The following is a 15,430-nucleotide window of genomic DNA, read 5'->3' as shown; positions in this document are numbered from 1 at the left end:
CATCATCAAAAGTGTCATAATCCACCTCATCCTCAAAAGTGTCATGACGCTGCTCTGGTATTAGGTTTGGTATGTCGTCATGATCGTCATGCTCGTCTGATTGCCTTGTAACCGACGGCATCGCGTTGATTGAGGGTTGATGCTATATAAAGTATCATTTAAAATTAGTAAATGAAAAGTCAAAAATTTCGATTAACAAATTTTTAGTACTTAGAGTATACCGACCTTATGAACCCAGTCTGGAATGCTTGGCAAGTAATCCTTCACAGAGAGCTAATATTTTCTGTTACTGTCCTTTGAATTTGGCTCAAGAGTTTGTAAAACGTCCCCCTGCCATAAATTCAATTGAAAATTTTAAGTATACATTTTTTAAATTTAGTAAAGTTAAAAAAATAAGTAATACATATTACTTACAAGAAGAGATTCGTCGTTGAAGAACGAATAAACCTCCGCAAAGTTGATTCTCGAAGACTTGATTCTCGAAGACGCCATGGGCTTCCATTACAGAATGTGGGGAATCTTATTCTTCGTTTTGACGACCCATGTTGATTGCAACCCTCCGATTGTTTCGTAAATCCAAGCCTACAACAACCAAAGTGAAAAATCAAATAAAACAACTATCAAATATTTAATACTATAAAACTTATTAATAAACAAAAAAAAAGCACCTGAAGCCCAGACGTAAAGCCGTAAAGCCGTAAAGATTGTATTTTTCAATATTATGATCTGGATTTTTCAACCAAGTCTTCTTAAATTTCTCGTCTTTCTCGAACAGTGCATTGTCAAGACTCTCGTAAATCATTTCCCATGACAATAGACCCCATGGACGCTTTCGAAAGTACTGGATATCATCAACTTGGTCAAGCCAATCGAAAGTAATTTGACAGTGATTTTTTCTTGCATTTAGTACTCTGTCCGCAAAATAAAACAACGCAATCTTTAATGCATCCATATCGTCTATTTCCTCGAATTTCAACTCCTTAAATACTGCATCGAATTGCTTCACATTAATCTTACGATGCACCCCACCAAAATACGTATTCCGTAGCCTCTGCTCTATTTCATCATTTTCTTGATTGGTATCAACACCAAATGAAAGTCCAGTAACCAAGCACCATTCGACAATTGACAAGCGAATCAAATGCTTACCAATTTGAAACCATAACTGATCCTCACGGCTATCTTCTTCATGGGCCACTTGCCGCAGTAAAAGATTGTGCAAAATTACCCCACTAAATGCAAAACTTCGACACTCCAAGAAATGCCCAAATATATCCTTTTTGAACATACTCAACTGCCGCTTTGTTAATTTTTCCTCGATGGCTTTTACGATCGAAGATAACATACACATGCTCGAAATTCGACCAGGAAAGTGATCAGCATAACGAAAATACATCTTGCCTACTTCAATATCCGGTGATTCTGATTTCGCCATGTATCTGTAATATTTATAAAATTATTACATTACATTTACAGAAAAAAAAATTGACTCGTTAAAAAAAAAAACTCTAATTTTTGGTGCGACAGCAAGCCGCGCATGGGCGCGTGCTGCTGCCCAGCGATGGGCGCGCGTGCTGCTGCCCAGCGATGGGCGCGCGTGCTGCTGCCCAGCGATGGGCGCGCGCGCGCCCTGCCCCCCTCCCTTCCCACCCCCAAAATTAAGCGCAATCACTTCAAAATCGAAAACAATACTCCCAAACACCACCAACCACCACAAACATCATCACCACCACTATTATTCTCAAGCTATAACTATTATTATTCTAAAATCTCATTTTAAATTAATGAAAATAAGAAAAATAACTAACCTAGGTTTTGTTGAAGGTTGTAGATCGTAGATCGGATGCCGGTGAGAGATGGAGTCGCCGCCGACAAGTGTTGATGTCGCCGCCGATGATGGGAGTTGGATCGGTTTGGGAGAGATGAGTGAAAGGGAGTGTTGGGGGAGAGATGAGGGAGGGGTATTTTGGTCTCAAATGTTGTTTTATGGCTAATGTTGATAGAAATATTTTTGGGGGGTTAAGATGAAAAAAAGCAAAATTTTTTTTGGTTATTACTGTAAATTTCCCAAACCCTTGACTAAACGCACCTTTACTTAAACACACCTGTACTTATATCCAAGCAAGCAAAGCATAGCCAAGAGCGCGAGCCCGAGCCTCAACCTCAAGCTGACAAAATCGTTAATCCCGCTTACACCAGAAAGAGAAAGGCAGAAACTTGTTTATTCTAGTTGTGAAAACCCAAAATCAATTATCATCGCCTTATCTTCTTCAAACTGAAATTTAAGTTCAATGGCAAGAAAAGGCGGAGGAGCAGCGGCGCTGCAAAAGGATGTGCCGTGGCGGCAATCGGGTGTAAAACCAATTCCTAAAATCCACCACTCTCCTGTTCTTCGTGTCGCTCATACCCCTTACTCTAATTACGCCCTTGCCATCAGCAAGGTTTTGTTTGACTTTTAACTTTCTTTATCTTTCTCTTATTATTACTAATAATAAATTATTTGTTTTTGCATCAATTGAGAATGTTGCAGCATCCGGATCCGGTTGGTAGTGGGTTGGCTTCGGATGCTATTGTGGAAGCAGCTGGCCCTGATTGCATTGTTCCTGGCCAAATCAAACCTGTTCGATTGCTCGGTCTCAAGGTTTTTTTTCTTTCTTTTTTTTCGGATTATGGTATTTTGTCATTGTTAAATTTATGAATAAATTCCGCTCTGCATGACTGCTTCTGGCAGAGCTGTAGTTGTATAGCTTTTAAGCCAATGCGGTTTTGTCTAATGGTCTTTTGAGGAAAAAAAAAAAAAATACACCACGATAGCCAACAGACTCTTTCTGTTATTGTGCCTTGAGCAAATAAAACATAAGTTTGTTTTTTGTCTTCTAAATTTTCACTATATTTGATATTCATTTGTTTATATGACTTGTATAATAAGAGTACTGACTTGCATGCACATCCAACGCTTTCAAATGCAATGCTTTCATAGCCTTGAGTTTAGAACAGAACATACTGACATTGTGAGGACACTGCCTTAATCTATTTTAACAAAGTTAGAAAAAGGGAAACTTCGTTGTACAGCCTTTCATTTTTTCTATGTGGAATTTGTTTGTGGGTTATTATGGTTATTCTAAAACATCTATGTAAACTTTTAGGAAGCTGTAGCTGCTTCTGATGGTCTTATGTTCATTAGGAGAACATACATTGAGTTCTTTGATAGTGTGATGTATTTAAAACCGTTATTTATGGTCTAATATTGCATCATAAACTTAGCAAAAAATTATCACTCACTCGTAGTTTCCTTTTGCATTTTGTATCTGTTGTAGTATAGTTATCTTGCTTATTAAGTATTTCCTGTTTTGCATGTTATAGGTTTGGCCAATTGAGGTGGACCTGAAATTCTTAGAACCAGTTGGAAAAGAACTTAAGCTGTTGGGAAAGGTAGAGTTCTTTCCTTTTTTGAAAATTTTGCTGGGTGTGTTAGCTCAATTTAGGGGTACTTAAGTCAATACATTTAGAGTTGATAATAAATTGTTTTTAAGGTTAAACACTAGAGAAAAGAAATTTTTTTGACTTAACATGATACGTGTGTTACAAGTTCAGTAGAGGGGAGGTTTGATTTGGTATAGAGGGTTGATATTGAAAACAATGTCAGCAGCATAGAGAACCTATGGGGAAGTAAAAGACGTTAGATGTGGAGCTAGTCTGGCAAATGAAAACACTCTTACACTCAAGCTTGGAAGAGTACAATGGTGTATAAGTTCTTGAGACCTAAACAATGAAGAAACAAGAGTTAAGAGCGAGAGGCAGAGAAACTAGAGAGAATGAGTTACTTATTAAAACCCTAGCTTAATCTGGGACCCTTTCATTTGGCCTCGTTGGCATGTAATCATTAGCAAGCTTATTCTATTTCAAGGGTAAAGTAGAGAATTATCTTGGTTAATTGAGAAAATCTCTTCTGCTTGGAGAATAAGCTAGGTGTTTCTAGAAGGAAGTTATCAGTTCCCTCTCTAGGTATAGGTATTACTCAATTATTGACCTATTGGTCATGTGGGAATCTCTGCTGAGTTGGCAAGTACTTGATTGGCCTGTTGGCGATCACTGTATAGATTACATGGTTTCTGAGCTGACATGAGAAGTGACACAAAATAAGGGAATAAGGCTTCATTCTTAGGTCTGGATAAGGTAGCTTTCAAGTGGTTCCCATAAGGTACCCATGTAGATTTTTCCTTATTTTTCTTATGTCCACCTTTTTATTGGTATGGTGCTTCTAGTTCTTTGAAGAGAATATCTAAAGAGGGCACTTATCATTTTTATCATTTTCTTTTCCTTCGTCTTGTCCACTGGTCATCTTTCAATAAGCAATGCATTCATTTTGATTTTATCTCCAGGTTTTTGTTCCTCACTTCCTTGTATTGAAAGATGCATTAAAGGACAATCCCACTTTTTGAAAATTAGTGCAAAGATTTACTAGAAGTTCCCTACTGACTAAAGGGAAAATAATAAGTCATAGCCAAATCAGAAAATTGGGGGGAGGGGGGAATGTATTGTTCGAGAGTAAAATCAGAAATAATGTGTATGCCAATTTGGGACATAGCATGTGAACAAGGCAAAGGAAAAGGAGAGGGATAGAAATGATGATTGCCCTTTTTCATTCAAAGAACTAGAAACACCCAACCACTAGAAAGGCGGATTTAAGGTGAACACAAGGCAATATCCAAATGGAGCCCAATTGGAAGCTATCTATTCTCCAATCAAGTACTACAAGGCTCAACATAGACTATTACATTGGTATTGTCATACAACCATCTAATGAAATGGGCCAATTATTAGGTACCTCTAGGTGGAGACTATTATTTTTTCTGTTTCTATAAATTCCTAGCTAAATCTCCAAGTGGTTTTGTTGATTAAATCCTTTGCGAGAGGCATTTCCATCACCAACTCAAGCAGGGTGTAATTACCTCATCCTCCCTCTAGTTTCTCTCCATTTCACACTATCTCTCCATTTTCCTTTAGAAATTTAGTCACCATCCTACCCTTCTTAACTTTAGCGTCAAAGTGTCGCTAGCCACTATCAGTGCCACCTCTGATGCCGTTTTTTGTAGGTTCTACTCTAAGCTGCTGAAATAGTATTTTTTCCAAATCAACACTTTGTACTGTATCAGATCTCACGATGGCTCTATTAGTTTTTGTCTAGTTTTAAATCTTGAAAAAAAAATAAAATAAAATAAAAAATGTATTATCCTAGTCTCTCAAAACTGAACCAAAACACTGGGATTTATCTTAATTTATTTTTTTCCGAAGTAGATGCCTTTTGTGTCTGATGTGTGTTAAATATTCTGTAAATGAAGATTACTAAGCAATGCAAACTTTTAAATTAGGTTTTAATCATTATGGTACTACTTCAAGTTCTTGAATAAGTTGAAAAAATTCAACTTGTTATTTCCCAATTCATGATCCCAAAAATTATTTGATTCTCCATTGTGAATCTTTAACAAATTGAAAACCATTTGAGCACTGGAATGATATCCAGGAGTTAGAAGGTAGGATTGGACAGGAAATAACATAAAAATGACAAATGTGAAACAAAAACCCAGAGAAGATTCCTGCTGCATGCTTTTAAGAAAAAGCAAATTCATCACAAATTCTCTGTTCGATGAAATTTTTCTCTTTTTTTTTTTTAAGAAAGAGGTAAGGGGGTGGACAAGCCCAAATTCGTTTTTCAGCCCTTACCTCCCCTAAGATTCGAACCCGGCTGGCCTTTAAACACTCAACCATGCCTTGGAGACCTATCTATATACTTAGTACATACTATTTTCTTATCTAGAAATCTTTTGTGGCTAGTTGATGACTACAACCTTGAAATTGGCTGGTTTGTTATTTATGTAGAGAAAAGAGCACACGATGTGGCAGACAAAGATGGTGGCTTTTGTTACTTAAGTTACCCATCTATGATTAGACTTCTGCAATACTAGGGCTGCTTAACCTCTTCCCAACTCCACTGAAAAGAGAAGAGAGAGAGAGAGAGATGATGCTCTAAGCCTCTAACAAAGTCATGAAACACTATTATTGATCTTTGCAATAAGATATTCTTCATACTTTGGATTGATGCAAATACAATCCGTGCTTTAACTTTCAAGTCTCTGGTAAAGCATCTGAAACTATAATCAATTGGATATACAAACGCACGGTCGCCTTTAATTTTGAACAGAAGAATGGGCCATTAGCTACCATACAGGTCTTTGAGGTTACCATACAGGTCTTTGAGGTTACAGACTTGAAACCTCCCACTAAAAGAGCTGAAACATCTTGCAGAAAATTTGAGAACTCCAGCATGAGTTGGAACTCTTACTTAAAAACCATAGCACAAAATTTGAATTCACATTTATGTCAGTGAATCCCTAGAAAATTAATGTCGTCAGCCTATTACTCCTTTCTTTGTGAGAACGGCTATGAGGACTCGAAGATACTAGTAAATATCATCTGCTCTCCTAGATCTTATAGTAATTACGATACACTTGTTTGTTGTTTCTCTTCTATGTTTATTTCAAACTTCTATAAATATGTTCATTGCCAGGAAAAATTTATGCTTTCTGAATGCAATTTGCGTATTTGGTGGATTTCTTGATTAATCTGGTTGTTTTTTTTAATGCAGTTCATGGATGATGCTGTCAACCTCATGAACAAATCCTTCATCGATCGGTAGTGGTGCTAATTTTTCAGTTATCAAGAGAAAAGAAGCAGCTGTTTAATCATTTTGTATCAGTTTTACTATCCAGAAGCCACCTGAGCAAAGTGGCCATAGATAGCATTTCATTCTGCATTGTGTTCTAGCTACCTACTTTTAAATCAAATGATGTCTGGGTCAAAAGCTGGATGTTGATCAATGGAGGTTCTGTTTCTTTTATGCTCCGGCTCATAATTTCTTGGACTTGATACTAATAATACTATGAAAGGGGGTCATGTATTTTCATACTTAAATTTGACTGAACCTTTTTTCATTAATTGGGAGAGTTTTTATTTAGTTTTCACCATCTTTGAAAGCTTTGCTTGGAAGTATTGTTCACGTATAAAATGGTTGATTGGGATTTCTAAGTGATTGTCTCCCTATGGTCTTGACACTTGTTACCTGTCCAGCCATGAAAGATGAAAAAGCTGCAATTCAACATGAAGGCCCAAGTCTCCACCCATTTCTTGAATGATGAGATGCATCATCACTCCTTTCAGTATTGTCTCTGAAACTGTTTTAATCTGCTGGTGAAAAAGATTTAAAATGTTTCCTGTTTGAAGTTGGATAAACATTTACCGGTAATAACCAGAGGACCTGGTTCCAGGAGGGAGGAGATATGAGTGGGATGATGATGCCCCTGTCAAGGAAAGAAGTAGATATAGATGAAGATTCAAATTCAGGTTTTTTTACCTGAAATCCTTATCCTATCCTTTTGTCTCTTCCCTTTATTAATCATTTATTGGTTATAATATTGAATTTTGATGTTTTATATTTAGCAGAGACATAATAGTAATCTGCATCTGCTATGAAAGTAGTTGTAGAAGCAAAAGACAACCTTTGCATAAAGAACCAGACAAAACATGATGATGCAAAGAAGTGATAAAGAACATAATCCATATCAAGAAACCAAACTTAGAAATATTAATGAATGACCTCACCATAACCCTATTTCAGTATGTCAGCTAATGGTGGAGCTCCCACAAACCAGTGTTCTACAACTATGGATGCTGTGTAAGAATTTCTGGTCACTGTTTCTTTTGCTTTCTTTTCGCCCACTTTTTGCCAGCTTGTTCTTTCTATAAGAAGACTCAACCTCTCTTCAGCATTCTGCAACAAACAATGGTATATCAAGCAGCCATGCAAGAAGAGAAATTGCGCAAGGGGCCTTGGCACGAGGAAGAAGATGAGTTACTTGTAACATTTGTAACTCTTTTTGGGGAGCGAAGATGGGATTACATAGCTAAAGCATCTGGTATGTTTTAACAGGATAGAAATAGAAAAAGAGACATTGTTTGTCTCATCTAATAGATTTAATAAGTTTAAATATTTACTCGCAGGTCTAAAGAGGAGTGGCAAGAGTTGCAGGTTGCGATGGCTGAATTATCTTCGTCCAAATATTAAGCACGGGTATATAAGCACTGAAGAGGAACAGATCATCATTCAACTTCATAAGAATATTAAAATTTATTTGCACGGGCACACAATTAAATGAAGATTTTTCTGAACAATATTGAACTGTAGGTGGTCGAGGATTGCACGAAGCTTGCCTGGAAGAACTGATAACGAGATCAAGAATTGTTGGAGAACTCGTATTAGAAAGAAAATTCAAGCTCAAGAGCAAGGTGCACTGCTGTTTGCTTCAGGTTTTTTAATGATTGCCGTATAAACTTGTTATTAGTCTCAGATTAACAACTATGTTCTCACTCAGAGAACTTTCAATTTGGAAGAAACAATGCCAAGCGAGATTCCTTATTTTCGAATCTTGATTTTAATGTGCAAAAGCATGAGACTGATGATGAACACAAGCTTGGGGAGAATACTTTTGGAACTGACAACTCATTCGATGTTCTTGGGTTTCCAAACTTTGCATTTGCAAGTTCACCATACGAAATCGGATGATCAAAGTAAAATAACACAGCAGGGTGGTTCCAACATTGTGGAGTCATGTTTTGGATGCCAGGCAAGCATTTCAGAATATACTGATACATGGGGTTGGTCAGGCTCAATTTGGGATATGAATTAAGTTAAGCGTCCAGGTGATGAATGAATTTTTAGTTGTTAAAAAGATTACATATGCTGTCAAGTTATCAGATTGTATAAATTCAAAGTTAATTCCATGCACTTTCGTTCTCATGTGTACATTTTTGTTCTCCAATATAAAGAAGTGTAGAACTATAGATGTAAAGGATGAAGAGAAAATTTTAAAAAAAAAAGAAAAAAAAAAAGAATAAATGCCAAATAGGAGAGAAGGCCCGGACACGTTACATCGATGCCATCAAGTTAAAGGAAATTGAAAATTTTTAATCTTTTTATTAACTAAAAAATTAAAAATATTTCACTTTCGAGCACCATGAAAGAATTTGAATATCTAAAATTACTAAATTTCATTGTTCATTGTTTAAATCACACGCATATAACACGAGACTTGAATCCAATACCTAAGTATCCAATACCTAAGTTATGTCAACCGTCTACTAATTAATAAAATTAAGACTTGATTTTGAATATAAGGGTTTAGTAGCTATATAAAAATTAGAAAACTCAAATTTACTATTCAGACTTTCGTTCAACAAAATTAACAACTTCCAGAAAATTTGTTTCTTTTATCTTTCACATTTCTATTTCGTGATATTTGTTTTTGAAACATTCAAATTTACACCCCCATCGCATGGCACTGTTGAACAAAGACCAAGATATTTGTGTTCATGTTAAAATTAGTTTTTACAGTTATTGGATAAGTTGAGTCTTTATTTTTTGTGTGTGTGTGTTTATCTATGGTGGTAGATAGCTTAGTTACAAAACATATCTATAGGAAAATTTCTGTAATTTAAGGCTTAGTATGTTCGAGATTAAGGTGTAGTGACTTGTTGAAATAAATCTCCAGTAATTAATTATACGTAGGTGATGAGTGCCTAATCAATATTATCAACAAAATAAACATAGGTATTTACCTGTTGCGATTTTGAAGTTAGTAAAAAAAAAAATGTATGTGTATACGTATATTCATTGTTTTGTCGAAAGGCGAAATTAAAAAAGTACTAAAGAGACCAAACGGTTGTGGCTCAGTTGGCGGCGCAGGCTGGGTAAGTGGGAAGAGCTCTCGGGTTCGATCCTCACTAAACACACCATTTGGGAGGGGTAAAGAGCCTTAACTGTGACTACACCCTGAATCCGAATTAGTCGGGGTCCAATGCGGTTGCCGGAAATCGGATGGTTTAAACCAAAAAAAAAAAAATACTAAAGAAAATCGCTGTTTAATTTCTTGTCATAACATGAATGTCATGGATCTAGTATACAAGAATAGAAAGCAAGAGATTGCAGTTAAGAAAGGAAATATAGCATAGATTGAGGAAGCTGTCAACGATTTTTTGCTTCCTGAATCAAATGAATCAAATCCAGCTTCTCCATCGTTAGGTCCTCTGCTCCACATTCCCAAATTGTTGTCCCTGCATCCATTGCATAAAATCAAATCACATTAATTCGCCTTAAAATTAGATATTATTCTATTATTAAATTTGTGTTATGTGCTATGTGATCCAATGAGGAGCTAGTCACATAACTGCAATTGTCAGCATACCCATAAGTGCAGTCAAGTGTAAACAATCTTGTGGGTTTACTTTGCATCAATGTTTTCAAATTATTTGGGGTCAAAGCTTAAAGGTGATAATTCATAAAGTTGAGGGGTTTAACAAAAAAAGAAAAGAAAAAAAAAAGGGGGAAATATGAATAAAGATAGAAAAAGGAAAAGCAAGGAGAAGAAATAAAAGGAGGGAAAGAAAATTAAAATTGTGAAGCGTAATGCTAAGTTTACCTGCCACCAACACCAAGGACACCAGAATGCCAAGTGAGCTGCTCAATGAGCTCAGCCGATTTAGGCTCCACACTAAAGGCCCTCTCATACTTAACTTCAACACCTGCACCGGATGCCACAAAGAATGCACCATTTACCATTACATCCCCCTCGGACCTCCAGTTCCAGTCCCTCCAATGACTCTCTGCTGTGTCCACTCTCTTCGTCACCTGCATCATAAACGTCGACTAAATTATTATTTTTCATACAAGTAGTCTTAGCTAGAGTTTTGAAACCACCAAAACTTGAACTCCGCCTTGAATATCCCTTCATTTTTGGTTATTAAAATTTAGAATAACCTTATGTTTTCTAACGCTAACGTCGTGCCTAAGAAGTTAAAATATGTAGTTTGTATTTCAAGTAATACAACACTAATAATTGATCACCACATGTTAAATAATTATTGATTTGTTATATTATCATTAGCATAATAATATACCGTATTAGTCACCAAGTGATATTGCAATTGCTAATTTTATTATATTACTTAGGATGCAAACCATATGTCCCAACTTAATAAAAATAAAATTACTTTTTTCTAATACTCAAAATGAAAAAGTTGCTCTGTACAGTTAGATATACCAAAAAATTAATCAAGAGAGTATTTCTAATCATCCTCTACTCGTTTTGTCTTTGATTTGCCGTTTCACGTGGCTAATAATATACATGTCACAAAGTTCTTAAAAGGCAAGCAAATAGAAAAACAAGCCCTAAATAATTCCTTTTGGATCAGAATACCAAAATAATAATAATAATAATAATAATAATAACAACAACAAAAATTAGAATAGTTGTTATACCTCCTTGGCATTACGATTGGTGGGTGCAGTGTAGCGATTGCCTTGGCTGTTAATGGTAGGATTACCGCTACCACCAATTGCATACATCTCCCACTCTGTAAAATCATTGTTCACTACATGAATGTAACCACGCCTACACCTCGGCATTCGCTGCACCAGCTTCTCCCCAAAGTGGTTAAAAGCTATGGTGACTTGCATTCCTGAGTCTGGCAAGTAGTCATCGCTGTGGCCCAGCAGCATCACCTCATTGTGATGAGAAAAATAGTTGTTTGATATCGTGATTCCTGTTGACCCCATCACTGCATCGATCAGACCGTCCTTGCAATGAGAAAGGGAACAGTGATCTATCCATAAGTCTTTGGATCCAAAGATAGAGATTCCATCACCGTCTGATTTTGTGCGGTAACCATAATGTGTTGGGCTTGAACGCACATTAGCGTTACCTGAGTAGGTAGAAATTGGAATAATGTAAAAATTTGGGCTTCTTTGAACTATGTACCTATATTTATGAAAATCTTAGGATTCGAAATTCACTGGACCCCTCAAGATTAACGGAGGCGCACTGTGCACTCTATGGATACAATTAGGTTAAATATCAATGCCTTTAACTTTAAGCTTAGGATTAGGCTGTGGGTCCCGGGGTGTCGTATACTTGAGATGATCAAATAAAAAATTTAGGGATGGGGTTATCATTCTCGTGCATATTTATATACGCTGCATAGTTACATGATAAAAAGAGAATCTTTTCGTCATTTATTTGAAAATAAATAGTAAGATATCTATTTGATTAGAAGTAGGATCCTCTCTTAATATTTTTTTTTCTTAATTTCTTCTAATATTATAATACGAAATAAAAGAATATAATAGTTAATAAATATAATTTTTTTCAGTTGGATAAATATGACTTTTATACAATAATTTAGATAAAAATTGTAAGTATAAAACCCTTAACCACATCTTTATAATAATAGAATTTTCGCTTAGAAGGCCACAACTTCACAACTTCACAGCAGCTATAAGCTAGGGGGACCCAAGTCTAACAGTTTAGGTTACAGATCTAACATATTGTTTCAGGTTACAAGTCTAACATACTGATCAGAATATTAATTTGAAAAATCTCATTTTATTCGATTTAAAAATGCATGTAATTATGTAAACAACCAAGCAATTTCTTACCTGATTCCACACAATGGTGGATATGAATGTTGTGTATAATGACATTGCTAATATACTGCAAAGTAATGCAGCCGCCACCGGTAATATGCACATTGGCCCCACGACCATCGAGAGTCTTATAGCTGTTAAAAATAAGCTCTTGAGATAGTTTAATGAGCATGTTACTGGGAAACACAATCCACAGAGGCTGAGGCTGTATGACAGCATATCTCAGCGTGCCTGGCTTGGGGCTGACAGCATCATCATCTGATGAATCGGTGACGATGTAATATTCACCGCCTTTGCCGCCCATTGCGTACTGGCCGAAGCCGATAACGCAGTCGGCGAGTCTCTGGCGGTTGTTGGCCCAGTCAGGGTCACATTTCCAGCAGTCGTCTATGGGGTTGCCAGTGAAGCATGTGGCTGCTGGGGATTGATCTTTTTCAGAAATTTGTAGCATTTGCCTTCTTGACACTGAAGCGTTTACTCTCCTGCAAAATTAAAGACAGTACAGACGAAGTCACCTACCAGAGCAAAAAGATAGTAAAGATAACTCATAATGCTATTGGTAGCTAACAATAAAGAAAATGCAGGGTATCGCATTGACAAAACAATAATAAAATCACCGCCAAAAAAACTGTCATTTTATCTCTCTCTTGTTCTTATTAACAAATAAAACGGCGTTGTTAGGTGATTTGGCCTTCCTTTTATTCAAATACCAATTTTCTTAGACAAAACCAGGAGACTCAATTAACGATTGTAGATACCTGTGAACATCTTGAGCTACGTCTTCAGGATTGGGATGCGGAATGGGAAAAGTGAGATTGAGCATTGCTCTGCCTTGTGGAGAAAATGAGCTTAAGAGAGAAATTAGGACAATGCAGGTTCTTTGAAACATTGTTGCTCTTGTCCTTCTCTACGAGATAGCGATTGGCCGGCTAGCTTGAGAATAATACTGGAGGTATATTGGGTATCTTCCTACTGCTTGGTACAGTGTAATCATAGCTCTAATGAAGATTTATGAGTGGAAAAGAGAACAATTATTTTGATCTTCTGTCACTCAAATATTTACAGTCTTTTTCACTGTGGTTTCATTTATAATCATGCCGCTGATAGACTTTTGGGATTCACTTGAAGAAAAGCAGCACAAGAGAGAGAATTGCGTCTCCACAATCAACTCCCCACTCGAGGAAAACGGTCTCTTAGCTTTCTCTATATGTTTAAGGATATTACTGTCACTTCACATACATTACTAGCAGAGCAAATCAAAATTTGCACACAGTACATAGTGAGAGTAAATGGCGATGTGTCAAGATATGAGTGGGCAGTTTTAAAAAGTTCCTGGAAAATTTAGTTATGAGGTAGTGCTGCATTAGTTATATTGGATTATACTGTGTTGCGTTATAGTGTATTATATTAAGTTGTAATATAATTTTTTTTTTGTTATGAATTGTATTATAAAAAAAAATATTTTGTATAAAAAATAAATTAATATTAATTTATTTAAATTTATTAATATTTAGGGTTTTAGTATTCATTTTTAAATTAATTATTAAATTAATAATACATAATAATTAATAATACACCATTATTAAATAATAAAATACTTATTAGTAAATTATATTATTATATTTTGATATAATTTATTTATGTATATATGTCAAATATAGTTGTTTAATTCCGATTTATTTTAAAATTTAGTATTTTAGTAAATAGTAAATGATTAAATAAAACTAAAATAATTTTTTCATAATCATAGTAAAATAATTAAAATGATTTTCTGTAATAATATATTATAATTTATTTATTAAATATTTAGGTTTATTAATATTTTATATTATCATTTAATATTTTATATTTTATTGAAATTTAAATATAAAGAAGTATTTAATAAATTTAAATTTATTATAATTTATTGAATAATTAACGTTAAATGATTATATTTAAATATGAACATCGTTTTAATGAAAAACAACCTAAACCCTACTCTCACATGGATTTATTTATTCACCCTTCATTGTAGCACAATGTAACTAGAAATTACACCCAAACATGAGTTAGCATTAAAATGATAATTCAATACTAAATATTATATAAAATAAGCTGCCAAATGCACCCCTACTTCATAAGGGACTCACTCACCCTTTCTTCATTTGACACTTATCCATTATATTATTTTTCATACAACAAATAACAGTTTTTGTCTCTTTCCTTTTCTGATGAAATTGAGGACAAAACTGTCATAAGCACGTGAAAAGAGGCATATTCAGATCCAATTCAAGTTTATATCGGACCCGTCATAAGTGCTCGTGCAAAGAAATTTTAAAAAACGTTTAATGGGTTTATTCAAGCAACTTGGGCTCAATCAAATTTGTGGAGACCCGTTGAAATCCACATAATATTCAGACTACTAAATGCGTGATTCAGGCTTTTGAAGTTTCCAAATAATCACTTCCATGAAATCAGGAAGTTGGTTGCACATTATGGTGGGAAAATATATTATTTTCCTTTTTGGATACTCTCCCGTTTAGAAAATATACTATTTTTCTTTTCAGATACTTTCCCGTTTCTTGAGGGGTTAGTGACAAGACAAATTAGTTACTTCTTTTTCTAATTGCCTAGTTTCCATTTTAATTGATGTAAGACATTTAAACCGATTAGGATTCTGATTTGATTTAGATTTTTTCCTATTTGCTTTAGATTAGGATTCGATTTGATTTTAATTTAGGATTTATTTCCTAAAATTCTTGTAACCAACCCTATATAATGTACTCGTATCCAATAATCAGAGACAAATCAGTTTTTGATGTAATTGGTGAGAGAATTAATTCTATTTGGTTCTTAAGCTAACTCTTTGAACTTATTAGATTTCCATAGCATTTGGTAGTGTCGTTAAGGTGCACT

At 35.1% G+C, this 15,430-nt stretch overlaps 2 protein-coding genes across 14 annotated transcripts; one reads left to right on the top strand and one right to left on the bottom strand.

Annotated features, from left to right (window-relative positions):
• Positions 1 to 2,089: 2,089 nt before the first annotated feature.
• Positions 2,090 to 8,860, top strand: LOC102610138 (transcription factor MYB48). Of its 13 annotated transcripts, none has more exons than XM_052443346.1 (8): positions 2,299 to 2,641; positions 6,647 to 7,217; positions 7,326 to 7,401; positions 7,676 to 7,732; positions 7,825 to 7,973; positions 8,059 to 8,128; positions 8,243 to 8,343; positions 8,430 to 8,860. In XM_052443346.1, exons 4-8 carry the CDS (start codon positions 7,677 to 7,679, stop codon positions 8,618 to 8,620), a joined length of 567 nt encoding a protein of 188 aa, XP_052299306.1. In that variant the 5' UTR covers positions 2,299 to 2,641; positions 6,647 to 7,217; positions 7,326 to 7,401; position 7,676; the 3' UTR covers positions 8,621 to 8,860. The 13 variants fall into 13 exon arrangements, with proteins under 13 accessions (XP_024948486.1, XP_024948498.1, XP_052299310.1 ...); XM_052443344.1 differs by having other exon boundaries at positions 7,501 to 7,732; XM_052443347.1 differs by having other exon boundaries at positions 6,647 to 7,248.
• Positions 8,861 to 9,959: 1,099 nt separating this feature from the next.
• On the bottom strand, positions 9,960 to 13,655 carry LOC102609541 (probable pectate lyase 12). Its single transcript, XM_006491618.3, has 5 exons — positions 13,294 to 13,655; positions 12,548 to 13,017; positions 11,372 to 11,814; positions 10,533 to 10,741; positions 9,960 to 10,167 (listed from the first exon to the last, which is right to left on the bottom strand). The coding sequence occupies exons 1-5, from the start codon at positions 13,422 to 13,424 to the stop codon at positions 9,987 to 9,989; spliced, it is 1,434 nt and encodes a 477-aa protein (XP_006491681.1). The 5' UTR covers positions 13,425 to 13,655; the 3' UTR covers positions 9,960 to 9,986.
• Positions 13,656 to 15,430: the final 1,775 nt, after the last annotated feature.

Source organism: Citrus sinensis, chromosome 6 (assembly GCF_022201045.2).
Source record: "Citrus sinensis cultivar Valencia sweet orange chromosome 6, DVS_A1.0, whole genome shotgun sequence".
In the NCBI taxonomy this organism is placed as follows: domain Eukaryota; kingdom Viridiplantae; phylum Streptophyta; class Magnoliopsida; order Sapindales; family Rutaceae; genus Citrus; species Citrus sinensis.
Note: the sequence above shows the minus strand (reverse complement) of the source record. Positions and strands in the feature narration are given on the sequence as shown.

What these genes read in the sequence shown, in the direction of transcription:
- LOC102610138 (XM_025092718.2), top strand. Translation starts at nt 7,338, where the DNA reads ATGAGTGGGATGATGATGCCCCTGTCAAGGAAAGAAGTAGATATAGAT. An exon ending in TTACATAGCTAAAGCATCTG is followed by an intron (nt 7,974 to 8,058) that starts GTATGTTTTAAC and finishes ATTTACTCGCAG; the next exon opens with GTCTAAAGAGGAGTGGCAAG. An exon ending in AATTCAAGCTCAAGAGCAAG is followed by an intron (nt 8,344 to 8,429) that starts GTGCACTGCTGT and finishes GTTCTCACTCAG; the next exon opens with AGAACTTTCAATTTGGAAGA.
- LOC102609541 (XM_006491618.3), bottom strand. Translation starts at nt 13,424, where the DNA reads ATGTTTCAAAGAACCTGCATTGTCCTAATTTCTCTCTTAAGCTCATTT. An exon ending in GTAGCTCAAGATGTTCACAG is followed by an intron (nt 13,018 to 13,293) that starts GTATCTACAATC and finishes TTAATTTTGCAG; the next exon opens with GAGAGTAAACGCTTCAGTGT. An exon ending in CCACCATTGTGTGGAATCAG is followed by an intron (nt 11,815 to 12,547) that starts GTAAGAAATTGC and finishes CTACCTACTCAG; the next exon opens with GTAACGCTAATGTGCGTTCA.